Source organism: Terrapene carolina, unplaced genomic scaffold (assembly GCF_002925995.2).
Source record: "Terrapene carolina triunguis isolate 2854851 unplaced genomic scaffold, T_m_triunguis-2.0 Scaffold62, whole genome shotgun sequence".
NCBI classification, from domain to species: Eukaryota; Metazoa; Chordata; order Testudines; family Emydidae; genus Terrapene; species Terrapene triunguis.
Window position 1 is genome coordinate 19,960,218 of NW_020664413.1, and position 12,861 is coordinate 19,973,078.

The window sequence follows — 12,861 nt, forward strand, 5'->3', positions numbered from 1 at the left end:
TTTTTTTTTTTTTTTTAATTATTTGGTTGTCAGATTGTTTTTCTTTTTCTTTTTTGGATTCATTTCTTCAGTCTCTAACTTTAATAGAGGAAACAAGTGCCCTTTAATTTAGGGACATATTTTCACATCAGTTATATATGTGCAAAATGGGTAGTTGCCACTCAGATCAATATTTATGCGCATAGCTACCCAGCAGTATTAATGGAGGACTACTCTAAATAGGGATTTAGGGATTTTGTATTTGGAAGTTTGGCTATCAATTCTTACTCAATTTTTAGTACATAACCACTTCAACATACAGTATTCATTTTTGTGTATCCAAGTTAGGGCTAAAATCAACTGTCAATACTCAGCACATTTTCCTAAACTTTACTGTACTCTGAGAGTGAGCTATTAAAGTCAGGTCATATTTATAAAATGTACAGCACAAGAAATTACCACTGGGAAAATACCACATACATTAGAATATTTAGTGATCACATAAGAAGGTGGAGTCCACATCAGCCTTAAAAAGGTGATTTTAACAGAAAATAAAAAAGACATGTCCCCAAAGCAGTTTCACCTATTATTCCAAAGCGCAGGTTAGCCCTGCAAAATGACAATTGGAGAAAACAAAGAACCTGTTTAATTTATGCTTTAAGTAAGGCCTTAAATTTTAATCCACTTCCTCTCCTGGTTCCACCATACTATTAATCCCCTTATGTTTAAGGTTTTAAATTCCTAATGAACAAAAACCATTGTCCACTATTTGAATTAGCTTTTTTTAATCCTCTGTCCAGAGTAGTTTAAATATGTAAATACATCTATTGAGGATTACGTTTTAATTGTGATTAACTGATAAACGCTCTTTTCTATGTAGTACTTATTTGTAACTTAGAAAGCTTCAATGTGCCCCAGAGATGCTTTCGCTGATTTCATTTATTCATTACTCTGTCCAGGATCAATCCTAAAGTCAACACACAGGCAAAACATCTATCAAACTCAGAGTGAGTTTTGCCGAATGAGGACTACAGAAACAGACACTTTATGTTTGACACTTTATCCCTTTCACTGTGAAAATATAGTTAATAGAGGATCTATCCTATGCACCATATCTTCAGCTACTCTAAAACTGCATAGTTCAGTTTACAACAATTCAGCTATATTCATTTAGATCAGATGATGATCCATGATGTTTACTTTTGTTTGAGCAAGGTTTTTTGCGGGGGGTGAGGTGGGGTGTTTAGATTTCATGAGTATTATTTATGAATTCCTTACAGATAGAATTAAGACAAACTCACCCTTTGAATTGTAAGATTATTTGAATATGAAAGTGAAATGAAATCAAATAGTGTTAGCCTTTATGAAAACAAAATCTGAAAGGAAAATTATTTTGATTGGAAAAACCTCATGTCATAACACACTAAAAGTGTCAAATTCTTTCCATATTCTTTCCAATTGTTTTTGACTTTTTTAAACAACAGCGTTTTAGGGGTAAAGGGATTTGTGGCAAACAAGTTTTACCTATTTTCTATACTCCGAAGAAGAGGTTTGTTCATACTTCTTTTGGTACAAACAACTCTTTCATACAAACTTTGTAATTTTTAAAGAAAAATGCTAGAAAGCCTGTAGGTATTTTTACCCTCGGTTCTTTCAAAATAAACATTTTTTTTAAAAAGCTGGCTTTGAAATGTATACTAAATATAATAACATACATACTTATTTTAAATACATATGGTTAAAAGAAGAAGTTTACTGAATCACTTTGAACTCACACTTTAAAACGATGCACTTTTAAGGACCTGAAGTTGGTGGAAATTTTTCCCCAACATATTCACTTACCCCGACAATGTACTCCTTCATCATACCCATCTGAACAGTCATATACACCATTGCAGAGTTGGGACAAGTGAATACATCTGTTTGTACCGATGCAAGTAATATGATTCAGGGGACACTTGAATTCTATTTCCTCTGGACCTAAAAAAAGAATAGGCATAGAAGAATTCATATACATTTTGTTTATACTCAAAAAATGAAGAGACAGAGAATGCACTGTATATTGCCATGTATTTGCATAATATTTCCACTTTAAGGCTAGGTACAGGCATTTTATGTACGTGTCTACTCTGCAGCTTTTCAGTGCATTACCAGTAGAATTATATTCTCTTAAATAAGGATTAGCATAATTAAAGAAAATAAACTGCTCAAGAAGGATTATTTTATTAAATGATGATAATACAACTTATGGTTTTATGGGAGGTTTGCCTTACTTTAAAGATTATAGATGCTGAAATTCATATTTGCCGACATTCAGGATGGGGCAGTGATTATTTTTAAATAAAAGCTTTTGATTTTGATTTTCAATATTACATGAGTCTGCCAATGCCAAAAAAATCACTAACACAACCCTGGGCCAGGATGTCACCAACCATATTGAGAAGGAAAAAAGAACAACTCAGACACTCAAAATACAAGAAGAAATTCAATTGTTTACATTTCAGAATGTATTCCTCTTTCAATTGGGTAATAATCACTCTACATTCTGCCATCAAAACAGCTATAGATGTATGGATGGATGATTAATTATATTCCCGGTAACACCTAGAGGCCCCAGCTTTGGTCAGGTCTCCACAGTGCTTAGCACTGTACAGACACTTAGTAAGATACAAAAAGCTTACATGATACTTTAAGATAAAATGCATTGAGAGTTTAACAAAGAAGAGGAGGGTGAACACGAGGTTGGGGATGAAGTAAGCTGTTAGGAGGCAGCTTGTAGCATCCTGATGCTCTGGCTGGGGCACAGCCCTGTTGAGTTTAACCTAGTGACAGGGCCACTCCAAACTCCATCAGCTGACAGCCGTCCTCAAGGAACTATAAACTAGAGTGCAGTGCACTCAGATACAATCACTCATCATCCATTCCCAGCACCCTACTCCAGTGCCACATTTTGGGACTGGCAGAGGGATTAGGTATGCCAGCTCTGCGCCTGGCCAGCTGAAAGCTCCCTCCTACTCAGCTTGCCAAATGTAGCTGCTTTCTATCCCATTGGAGCCACCTGAACAGTGCAAAGGAAGCAGGAGAATATGTGGCCCTATATGTGCTTCTTTTAAACAAATAAATGTCCGTTATTGACCACCAGATCAAAATTATATTTTGAAAAATTTGTCTTCATGTAGAATGATTTTGATTTTGCAATCTTCCTTGTAGCAATGCAGATACAGTAGCAAGTATCACTATTGCTATGAGCTGGCCATTATTTACAATATGTTACAATAAACATCAATTTACTAGTTAAAACCTGGCAGTCATGATCACAGTTCAGGTGATATTTCTGCTCTCCCACCAAAAAACATTAAATTCTGTCTGTATTAAAGTTGCTATATAGATATAGATATAGATATAGATATAGATATAGATAGGATACAGAATGATACATATGTGCTATGTTTCAGACTCTTTTTGTACATTTAAAGCGTTAAAAAAAATGATTGATTACAATCCAACATTATTTTTCAGAGAGCCTTTTGTGCAAACAGCATTCTAGTACTATGGAAATATAAAGGGCCTGAATGCCCATTGAAATCAATAGAAAGACCTACTATGGATACCAAGGATGAGATTCATGCAGCAAATATACAGATATTAGGAACTGTAGAGGATGATTATGTAGTTCTCAGAGGCAGAGAGAGTGCTCTGACCTTCTGTCCCTGGGTCACCGAACAGCCCTCAAATAGAAGAAAGAAGCAGGCTGATGGCAGGGACAAGGTTCTGTTCCCCCTCCTATGCACCAGCGACAGTTCTAGGGCAGACTAAGATTCATCCCATAAAGGTGTGTAGTACTGGCATGTACCCTAGTGCTGGGTGCCTGCAAGCTCTGAAAACTCCTGGCGCACCACTGGGATTAGTGGGGTTCTGCTTTGCCGCTTAGTATGGCACAGTCAACCCCTTTGGTAGCAGTTCTGAAATTCCAGATTAACAGACAGTCAATGTTTTCATTGTGCAAAACCACACACGTAGGCCACCAGCAGCACTGGTGTTAAGTCCAAAGCTGACTACGGAGCAAAGAGATCTCACAAAATTGGGTGAGTAGGCAACCAAATGGCAGATGAAATTCAGTGTTGATGAATGCAAAGTAATGTACACTGGAAAACAATACCACCCATACATACAAAATGATGGAGTCTAAATTAGCTGTTACCGCTCAAGAAAGATCTTGAAATCATCATGGACAGGTCTCTGAAAATATCCGCTCAATGTGCAAAAAAGCTAACAGAATGTTAGGAACCATTAGGAAAGGGGTAGATCATAATGCCAATATAAAAATCCATGGCATGCCCACACCTTGAATAATGCATGCAGTTCTGGTTGCCCCATCTCAAAAAAAAAAAATAGAACTGGAAAAGGTACAGAGAAGGGCAACAAAAATGATTAGGGGAATGGAACAGCTTCCCTATGAGATTAAAAAGATGAACTATTCAGCTAGGAAAAGAGATAACTTAGAGGGGATATGATAGAGGTCTATAAAATCATAAATAGTGTGGAGAAAGTGGATAAGGAAGTGTTATTTATCCCTTCACATAACAGAAGAACCAGGGGTCACCCAAAGAAATTAATATTCAGCAGGTCTAAAATAAACAAAAGGATGTACTTCACACAATGCACAGTCAACCTGTGGAACTTATTGATAGGGGATGTTGTGAAGGCCAGAACTTTAAATGGATTCAAAAAAGAACTAGATAAGTTCATGGAGTATAGGTCCATCAATGGCTATTAGCCAAGTTGGTCAGGGATGCAGTCCCATGTTCTGGGTGTCCCTAAGCCTTTGTTTGCCAGAAGCTGGGACTGGATGACGGGGTGGATCACTCAATAATTGCCCTCTTATGTTCATTCCCTTTGAAGCATCTGGCGTTGGCCACTGTCAGAAAACAGGATATTGGGTCAGACCCATGTTGGCCATTCTTATGCTTAGGTATTGTGTTCAAACCTTTTAAGCCTCCCATTTTCCCCAAGAGACCCTGACTTGTGTGCTTTCTCCTCAGTTCCTGATTGAAAGTCAGACTTAATTAGGAAGCGGGGGTTGGATCCTCTACCCTTGTATCAGCAGTCTCAACTAGGTTGCTTAGGTCTGTGGCTGGACTAGATGAGTGTGGGTAGAGTGTTTCAACCCCACGCAGACCACAGAAACCGAGGGCATTGAGGGCTGAGTGCCTTGCACTCCACTGAATATAGCAAAGAGGGAGCTTTCAAAGGTGGATAGAAGAGGGGAGAGCAAGATATGGTGGGGCCTGGAGATGCCCGCTCTCAGGGAGTCGGGTAGTTGGGTCTGTAACATTAATGGAGTTATGTGGCATTTTCCTGACTTCAGCTGAGACTGTTTGGGCGCCTCACTTCCCTCCCCTCTTAGTGGCTGCTGACATTTCTGATAATGAGACTCCATCAGGTTGTTAGTAAATAAATATTTTTAAAATCATAAACCCAAACATTTAATTTGTACTGAATTTGTATGTGTGCTTCAGTTGCACAAGGGCCTAAAATGTACCTAAAAGTCTAGAAAATTTATTTATTTTATTGATTTTTATAGCCTGCCTATCACTGTATCAGAGCAACTAACATTGTGGGGAGGAAGCAGCAGTAGAGAAAACAGCTTTTTGTGATAAAATAATAATGAAGAACATGCATAAATAGTAAGTAATGCATATTCATGGAGTCCACAAATTGTGGTATTTCACCATTTGCATGTAAGCTCCAGATTTCTGGATCTTCACCTGTAAAAGGTATAGCTGATAGTTATCAGCTGTAGAGGAGGAAAAATAAAATAATTAAAAGAGGGAACAAAAATAAATTAAATTTGAAATAGCTTCATTTAAATGTTAGCGAAAAGATTGAATGTGTTAATTACCATTTATGCTATCACTGGGGAAATCCTAAGGTCCTATCATTCAGTTTGACTGGCACGTTCCCATTGTTCTAAAGACCTCAGGATTTGGCTCTATATTATCGGTTACTAAAGTACAAAGACTGACTCAGAATACAAATATACTGCAATTTTAAATATATTAGCTGAGTTGAAATCAGTTAGGGGATCAGTCACCCACTTGCTAAATCAGATTTCATTGTGATGGAGGAGGATTTGAAAGGAAGATGAATCTGCTTCAAGAAATATATATTAATAAAGAAGCTGTATTTCCAGGAGAAAAAAAAGTATACTGTTTGTGAAAAAGAAATAAGTAATAGATTAGAAGAACTGTTTAACATACAAATGTGCTTATTTTGACATTGATTGGTCTGGCTATATGTAGGTAATATTCGTGCACCAGCATGTTTTTATTGTAAAACCAGGTAATTTTTGTAAACTTAATTATACCAGAAACTGAGGTAGAGACCAAAATTGGAGAGACTTTAAGCAACTATGAAACCTGGGTCTGTAAAATAAACCTCAGAACTAACATGCCTCCATTACAGTCAAGGCCTGCTCCTCGGTGCTCTCCATTCCTGCTGAGCAGTTAGATGTTGCTGTATATAGAACAGCGTCAGGGTCACTCTTTACATCCATAGAATCCTAGCTGCTTGCTTTACTAACTGAAAAGTGCAGTGGAGACACAGATTTAGTAAGGGCAGTACTGACTCAATTTGTTCACTTGCTCTTTCTCCCTTCCCTTCACAGTGAACCATTCTTGGCAGATTTTGCCACGGTACTTTCGGGGAATGGAATCCAAAAACCCTGTTTTCTCTCAAGATGATCTCAAAGCAAAGTGATACGGACAGCTCTAGGTAGGGGAGGTGGGAGCTGAAAAGGAAAGAGATCACAATAGGAGAAGGGCATGGAACAGAAAACAAGAGACATCAATGTACAGCTACAAACACCGCAAAAGGACAATGGGCTCAAAAAGAAAAATAAAATGCCAGTCCTTCAGGGTAGATAATAGATAACTTCTATCTTAAAGGTCCCAGCCATCCAGTATTGGGGAAAAGTAACCCAAAAAAATCCTAGGAAGAGATACAAAGCAAAACCACAAGGAAACTGGTTCACTTTAGGTAGAGATTGAGTCTGAAACAAAATGTTTCACCATTCTGATTCAAAATTTTCATGTTTTGTTTCACAATAAAAATATTTTAATTTTTTGTTCTGATTTGGGACAAAATGTTAAAATAAAAGAATATCAGAAGGAAAATACTTCTAATTTTTGCTCAGCTCTATTGGCAACCAGTCCAGTTAAGTTTCATCATTAATTGGATTGATAGTCTACATAAACTAAGAACAATAATCTTGGTCCTGAAATGTTCAAATCATTTGCCAGAATGTTGAATTTGAAAGTGTATATAGAGAGACAGAAAAGTAATGGGGAAAAAATAAAAGCCTGGACACACAAAATAACATTCAACATGCCAGACTCATTCATTGTTTTAAAAATATTTTATTAACAATGAAATATAAGTTTAAATTGTATTAATAATAGCATTGTCTAGAGAGGTAGATTGCCAATGGAAGCTTATGATTTTAGGGAAAAGTCATGTGAATTTCATGATTGTAATCTACCTCGGGTAGTCCTTTGTCTATATCATAAAATCACTTTACAATTCAGTATAATGGATTAGTGCTTAATAAAAAACTGAATATAGGTCATCACTGAGAGATCATACCTTCAAAATCCCTAGAATAATAAAAGTCAGAAATGTGTATTAGATCATCCAGTCTATCTCCCTGCCAGTGCAGGACTGTTGCCCACAATATCTTGTTTACTACTTTGTTCAGTCTAGTTCTAAAAGTCCCAAGCATTGGACAGTCTATCACTTCCTTTGGAAGGCTATTCCACATCTTAATGGATCTTACTCACAGGAAATACTTCTTGGTATTCTGTCTAAATTTTCCCTTTCCAAATATTAATTGACAGAGACTCAGGTAAGAAGTATGATGCTTCTTTGGACTCAGGGCTGAGAGTCCCCTTGTTACCACCAGCCTCCAGAGTGAGGGAGTCCTGCCTATACTAGCTGGATGTTAGCTCCCTAATGCAACCAGCCTGTCATCCATTCAAGTATTCTCTTCTGGGCTACCCCAGCCTGTCTTGGACCTCCAGGTTGTCAACACATGCACCCCATCCCCTGAGACCCTTCAAAGTGTTCTAATGAAGTATCCAGCCCCCGATCACTAGATACACACAGAAATCCCAGATCCTCTGCTCCCAAAGGACAGTGTTTGACAGTTAGATCAGCACTTCTGTATTATGCATAGCACTTAAGTTCAATTATATAACAAAAGGAAATTTATTCAAGAAAAAAATAAAAACTCAAATAAAAACCAGCATGAGAGATGGGAACAAATGGTTTCATATAAGACAACATCATATCATGCTTTCTAGAAACTAAACTTAACTAATGAGGTATTCACCTATCTCCTATTAGATAGCTTACCCCAAGTTCTTTCCTCAAGGTTTAAAACCAGTTTGGTTTATATCTTTTCTCATAAGATCAAGCCTGCTGGCAGCTCATATTCACAGATTGAAGGAATGCCAAGGTGTTTTTCTGCACTCCCAAATATACCAGAACAGACTTTTGTTGTTCACCTCAAAATGGGGTTCCTTCCCTCCTGCCCATTTACCCCTTCATGTTAATTTTCTTCTGAAGTCTCTGACAGCTCTTAATTAGAATTTGACTTAAACTGTATGTCTGACATACAATACATAATGGTGCACCATGGAGATAAGTGTCTCCCACTGTCTGTAGAAGATTTTCACAGGACAGGCTAACTTTGGGTGACCTGCTTTTCAACTACAGACCAACAGAACATGTTTAGTACATATACATAACTGCTCACATATTTTCCATACATACATCTCTCAATGTCTATGATGAATGGTGTGCCACATGCTTTCATTAGAGACTTTACATGACATCCTTTTGGTGAAACCAGGGGATCCTTGCACCCCTATATGGCCCAATTCCCTTTGCCAGTTGGCATCTAGAGGAAGTATGGATCACAGGAAGTATGATCCCTGCCCTGCAAATAAAGTCTGGTATATTTGACAGAGCCAGTGCATCTAGTAGTTAAAACAGAAGACAGTGTCTTTTGGATTCCATTCCTGGTTTTGCTGCTAACTTTTGGTTTGGAAGTCAGGGCCGGCTCTGGCTTTTTTGCCGCCCCAGGCAAAAAAGCCTCTGGCCGCCCCCTCCCCCCCCCTGTGGGGGGGGGGGGAGGGGGCGGCCGGAGCCCTGGGAGGAGGGCGGCGAGCCCCGGTCGGGGCTCGGCTCTCCCCCAGGCGGCCAGAGCGCAGGGAGCAGGGCGGCGAGCCCCGGCCGGGGCTCCGCTTTCCCCCCGGCGGCCGGGGGGGGAGGGCGCCGGGGGGGAGGGCGGCCAGAACGCCAGGGGGAGGGCGGCGAGCCCGGCCGTGGCCCTGCTCTCCCTGGCGGCCGGAGCGCCGCGCCGCCCCCCTCCAGGTGCCGCCCCAAGCACAAGCTTGGTGGGCTGGTGCCTGGAGCCGGCCCTGTTGGAAGTAAACTGGAAGGCAGTGCAGATTTTGCAGAACAGATGTTAAAACATTCTGTATTAGTTGCAGCTTCCAAGTAGACTTTCAGGATAGGTCAATGTCGAGCACTTTGTAACTGTCCAGTCTGGAAATGAAAAAGTCACACATCACACTGGTGAGGTCCACATCAAGGAGAAATTTGCTAACTTCCAACAAGATGTAGAGGGGGGGGGGGAAGAACTTCTCTCTGTGATGTTACATTTTAGTTCAGAAGCACTTGAGCATCCATAACACTTCCAGATTCTGAAACTCTTTGGCAAAGGGCAGGTGCAATCCTTTCACAAAGGGGCAAACCAGCTTTGTTAGATATCATCTGGGCTCTCTCTCCCATTCAATCCTTCTCATTGGGCTAAACAATAGGCAGAAAAGAGACTGAACTATCCAGGTCAGATGAAAGAACTTCCCATTAATGGTAGTTCAATTCAAATCATCTCCCTCTTTCCCCAATAACCTTACATACACATTTAACATGAACAATGTCAGAAGGGAATCTAGCTGAATCACACATAAGAGAATCCTCAGAGCAATTGCTCAGTTCTGCTCTCAAGGATCTCTTCAGTGAGAAAGAGTGGAATCAATGAAATGCAGTCTTGCCACCCATACAAGCTCACAGAGTCAAGGTATCAAACAGAATTAGCACACGTCACCATCCCGCTTTTGAAATCCCCTAAATCTGAAATTCTAGGCAAACCACAGCTACACCTGCAACACTCCCAACTCATGCTGCATTGAGTATGCCATTTAGAGCAAACTAAACCAAGATAGGACTGGTTGCATCATCCAGCCAGCTCTTGATTATACAAGCAAATTCAAGGTCCTCATCCACAGCTAAATCATGGATAATGATTATCTTATTAAATTACATACTTTGCCTCTTTCCAGAGGTCAAGACCCACCCTAGGATACTATGACTTATCTCACTGGGGTGTTACAAGGATTGGTTTAAAGGTAGTTGTAAAGCTTTTAGAGATCATCAGACAAAAAGTGCTATGCAATAGTAGTGCAAAGTATATTAATTTCCAGATCTCTAAAATTTACTGAAATTATAGCAAATAAACACCATCTGATTCCTTATATTTAGAGATAAACCAACAAAGTTGCTGATTTTCACTAAATGTACATTTTTCTGTGTTTCTGTTTATATGTTTTTGCTGTGAATTGCCCATGTCAGTAACAGATCAACGGGTTGCTCCTGTAAATAAGAGACTGGCCAGAGATGTGCAGTACAAACTTCCCCATTGCTGCATTCAGTTTTCTTGAAATCTGACAATACAACACTTCAGCAGTTCTCATTCTGGGGCAGTTCTGAGCAGAGAAAGACAGTTATTCCAAATTGTGGGATGGCTTTGAGATTTACATTTTTGATATAAATTTGTGATGTATAGATCCACCCCCCTCTCTCTCCTACTTGTTTCTGCATTGCTGTGGAGTTATTCTGCCCAGCTGTGGATCCGAACCAGAGCTCATGATCTGAACCAGAGCTCAATGGGAGTCTTTTCAGTGATTTTAAAGGACTTTGGATACAGCCCTGTTTGCCAAGAGGAAGAGGCTTTTATGCACTCCCCCGCCCCACCATCGTCATCCAGCAGAGTAGTGGACTGAATCTAGGCCATAGAAATGCTTGGTTTGGTACAAATAGTATAATAATGTTGGCAGAAATTTCTCGCTTTTTTGCTGTAACAAATAAATTCTCCTCTTAAGCAGTTTTCATATAGCAACCACCTATGATCTCTCCGAAGTATTAACTGATGAAGTTTATTAATGACTGTAATTAAGGTAAAATAGCATAGTGTTTAAGACAGAGTAATCCATACAATTACATTAGGTTCTCACTGTATAAATATGGGCTTAAACAAAAATACTCCACAATGGAAGAATACAGTGAAACACAGCCTGCTTCTCATTCACATTAAACCTCCTTTACACTGCTTGGCAATGTAAAGGGACCTTACTCTGAGTGCAAATCTAGTTTACCAGAATGGAGTAAAGAAGCCTTAGTAAGGGCATTCACAAGACAGGGCAAGCAGGGGCCTGGGGCCCCCCCAATAATCAGCAAGAGCAGAGAGCTCCTCTGGTCCCAAGGCCTCGACAAGGGCATGTTCTATGCCCCTCCAAAAGTGGTCAAATTTAAATTCCTGCACACGCCCTTGAGCCTTAGTATAAATGAGAATTGGGCCTATAGATTGAAGGTTCAGATTTTGTAAAAAAGTGTTAAACCATATTGCTTAAGTTCAAGCTTAGACAACACTTACACACATTTTTAAGATTCTAAAGTTTTTAGAGCATAAAAATCTAATATTGATTTACCTTCCTAGCCCTCATCCTAAAAAAGCCATGTTGTCTTAGTTACAACATCCAGGTCAGAGTGACAGAAAATGTGGAATATGCTTCTGAAAATTATCTATAATAGTGTTTCTTTTCATCACGCTTTTAAGGACTGATATTTTGTTAACCACCAACCCAGCTCTGGTTCACTCATTAAACAGCAAAAGTTAACAGGTTTATAATGAAAACAAGTCAAAAGTGGAACCACAATTTACATAAATATTCAGCTGCATAAAGAAACAAACAGAGCTATTAACACTTACCTTAGGGCACATAGGGCCCTAAAAAAGAGGAAAAGAGAGAGCAAAGTATTACGTCACCATGGGCAAAAAGAAAGTTGTGATCTTTGACCTCATAACGACACAACCACCTGGACCCCAAAAAGGAATTTCATTAGAAAAAAAAAAAAAAACTGGTAGCACTGAAAACCTAAGTGAACTGAGGAATGAATATAGTTATAATATGAACTGTTTGTCATTGCCATGAAAGATGAGAGGTGGGAGATCTACCATGACAAGCAACAGAATGAAGAAAGCAATATTGAAACAAAGAAGTCCACACAGAAGGTATAGAATAGAGCTCGAGAAGTCTTAAAGACTGAAGAAATGGTAGGCTACATCCTCAGCAGATATAAATTATTATAGCTATGTTCAAATCAGTGAAGCTATAAGGATTTATACCATTTGAGGATCTCAGCCATGATGTGAACCTCTCTCTTCAAACAACAAAGGGAACAAATTCTGCCCTCTGCTATGCATGGGTGACTTCTTTTCAAGTGCTGAATTTGTCATAGCGTTTTATATAGAAAAGGGGATATTTCTACCTTAGAATTTCCGGATTCCATTAAAGGATTTGCCACTGATCCCGGCTTGTGTTTAGAGTGCTACACTATAATTAAGTCCTTCCAGACTTTAAAGTAAATGACCCATTCAAATTAAGTAGAGAAAGGTGGTTTACAACATTGTACTGGCACTCTACTCTTAATGACTTTATAAGAGTATCTGCAAAGGTAGCCGAGCATGGTAGTGGCAAC

At 39.1% G+C, this 12,861-nt stretch overlaps 1 protein-coding gene across 1 annotated transcript in view; it reads right to left on the reverse strand.

Annotated features, from left to right (window-relative positions):
* Positions 1–12,861, reverse strand: part of LRP1B (LDL receptor related protein 1B) — a 1,279,381-nt gene that overhangs the window by 868,208 nt on the left and 398,312 nt on the right. The window contains exon 3 of the mRNA XM_026647738.1: positions 1,822–1,959. Coding sequence (XP_026503523.1) covers positions 1,822–1,959 — 138 coding nt within the window. The remainder of the gene's footprint in view (positions 1–1,821; positions 1,960–12,861) is intronic.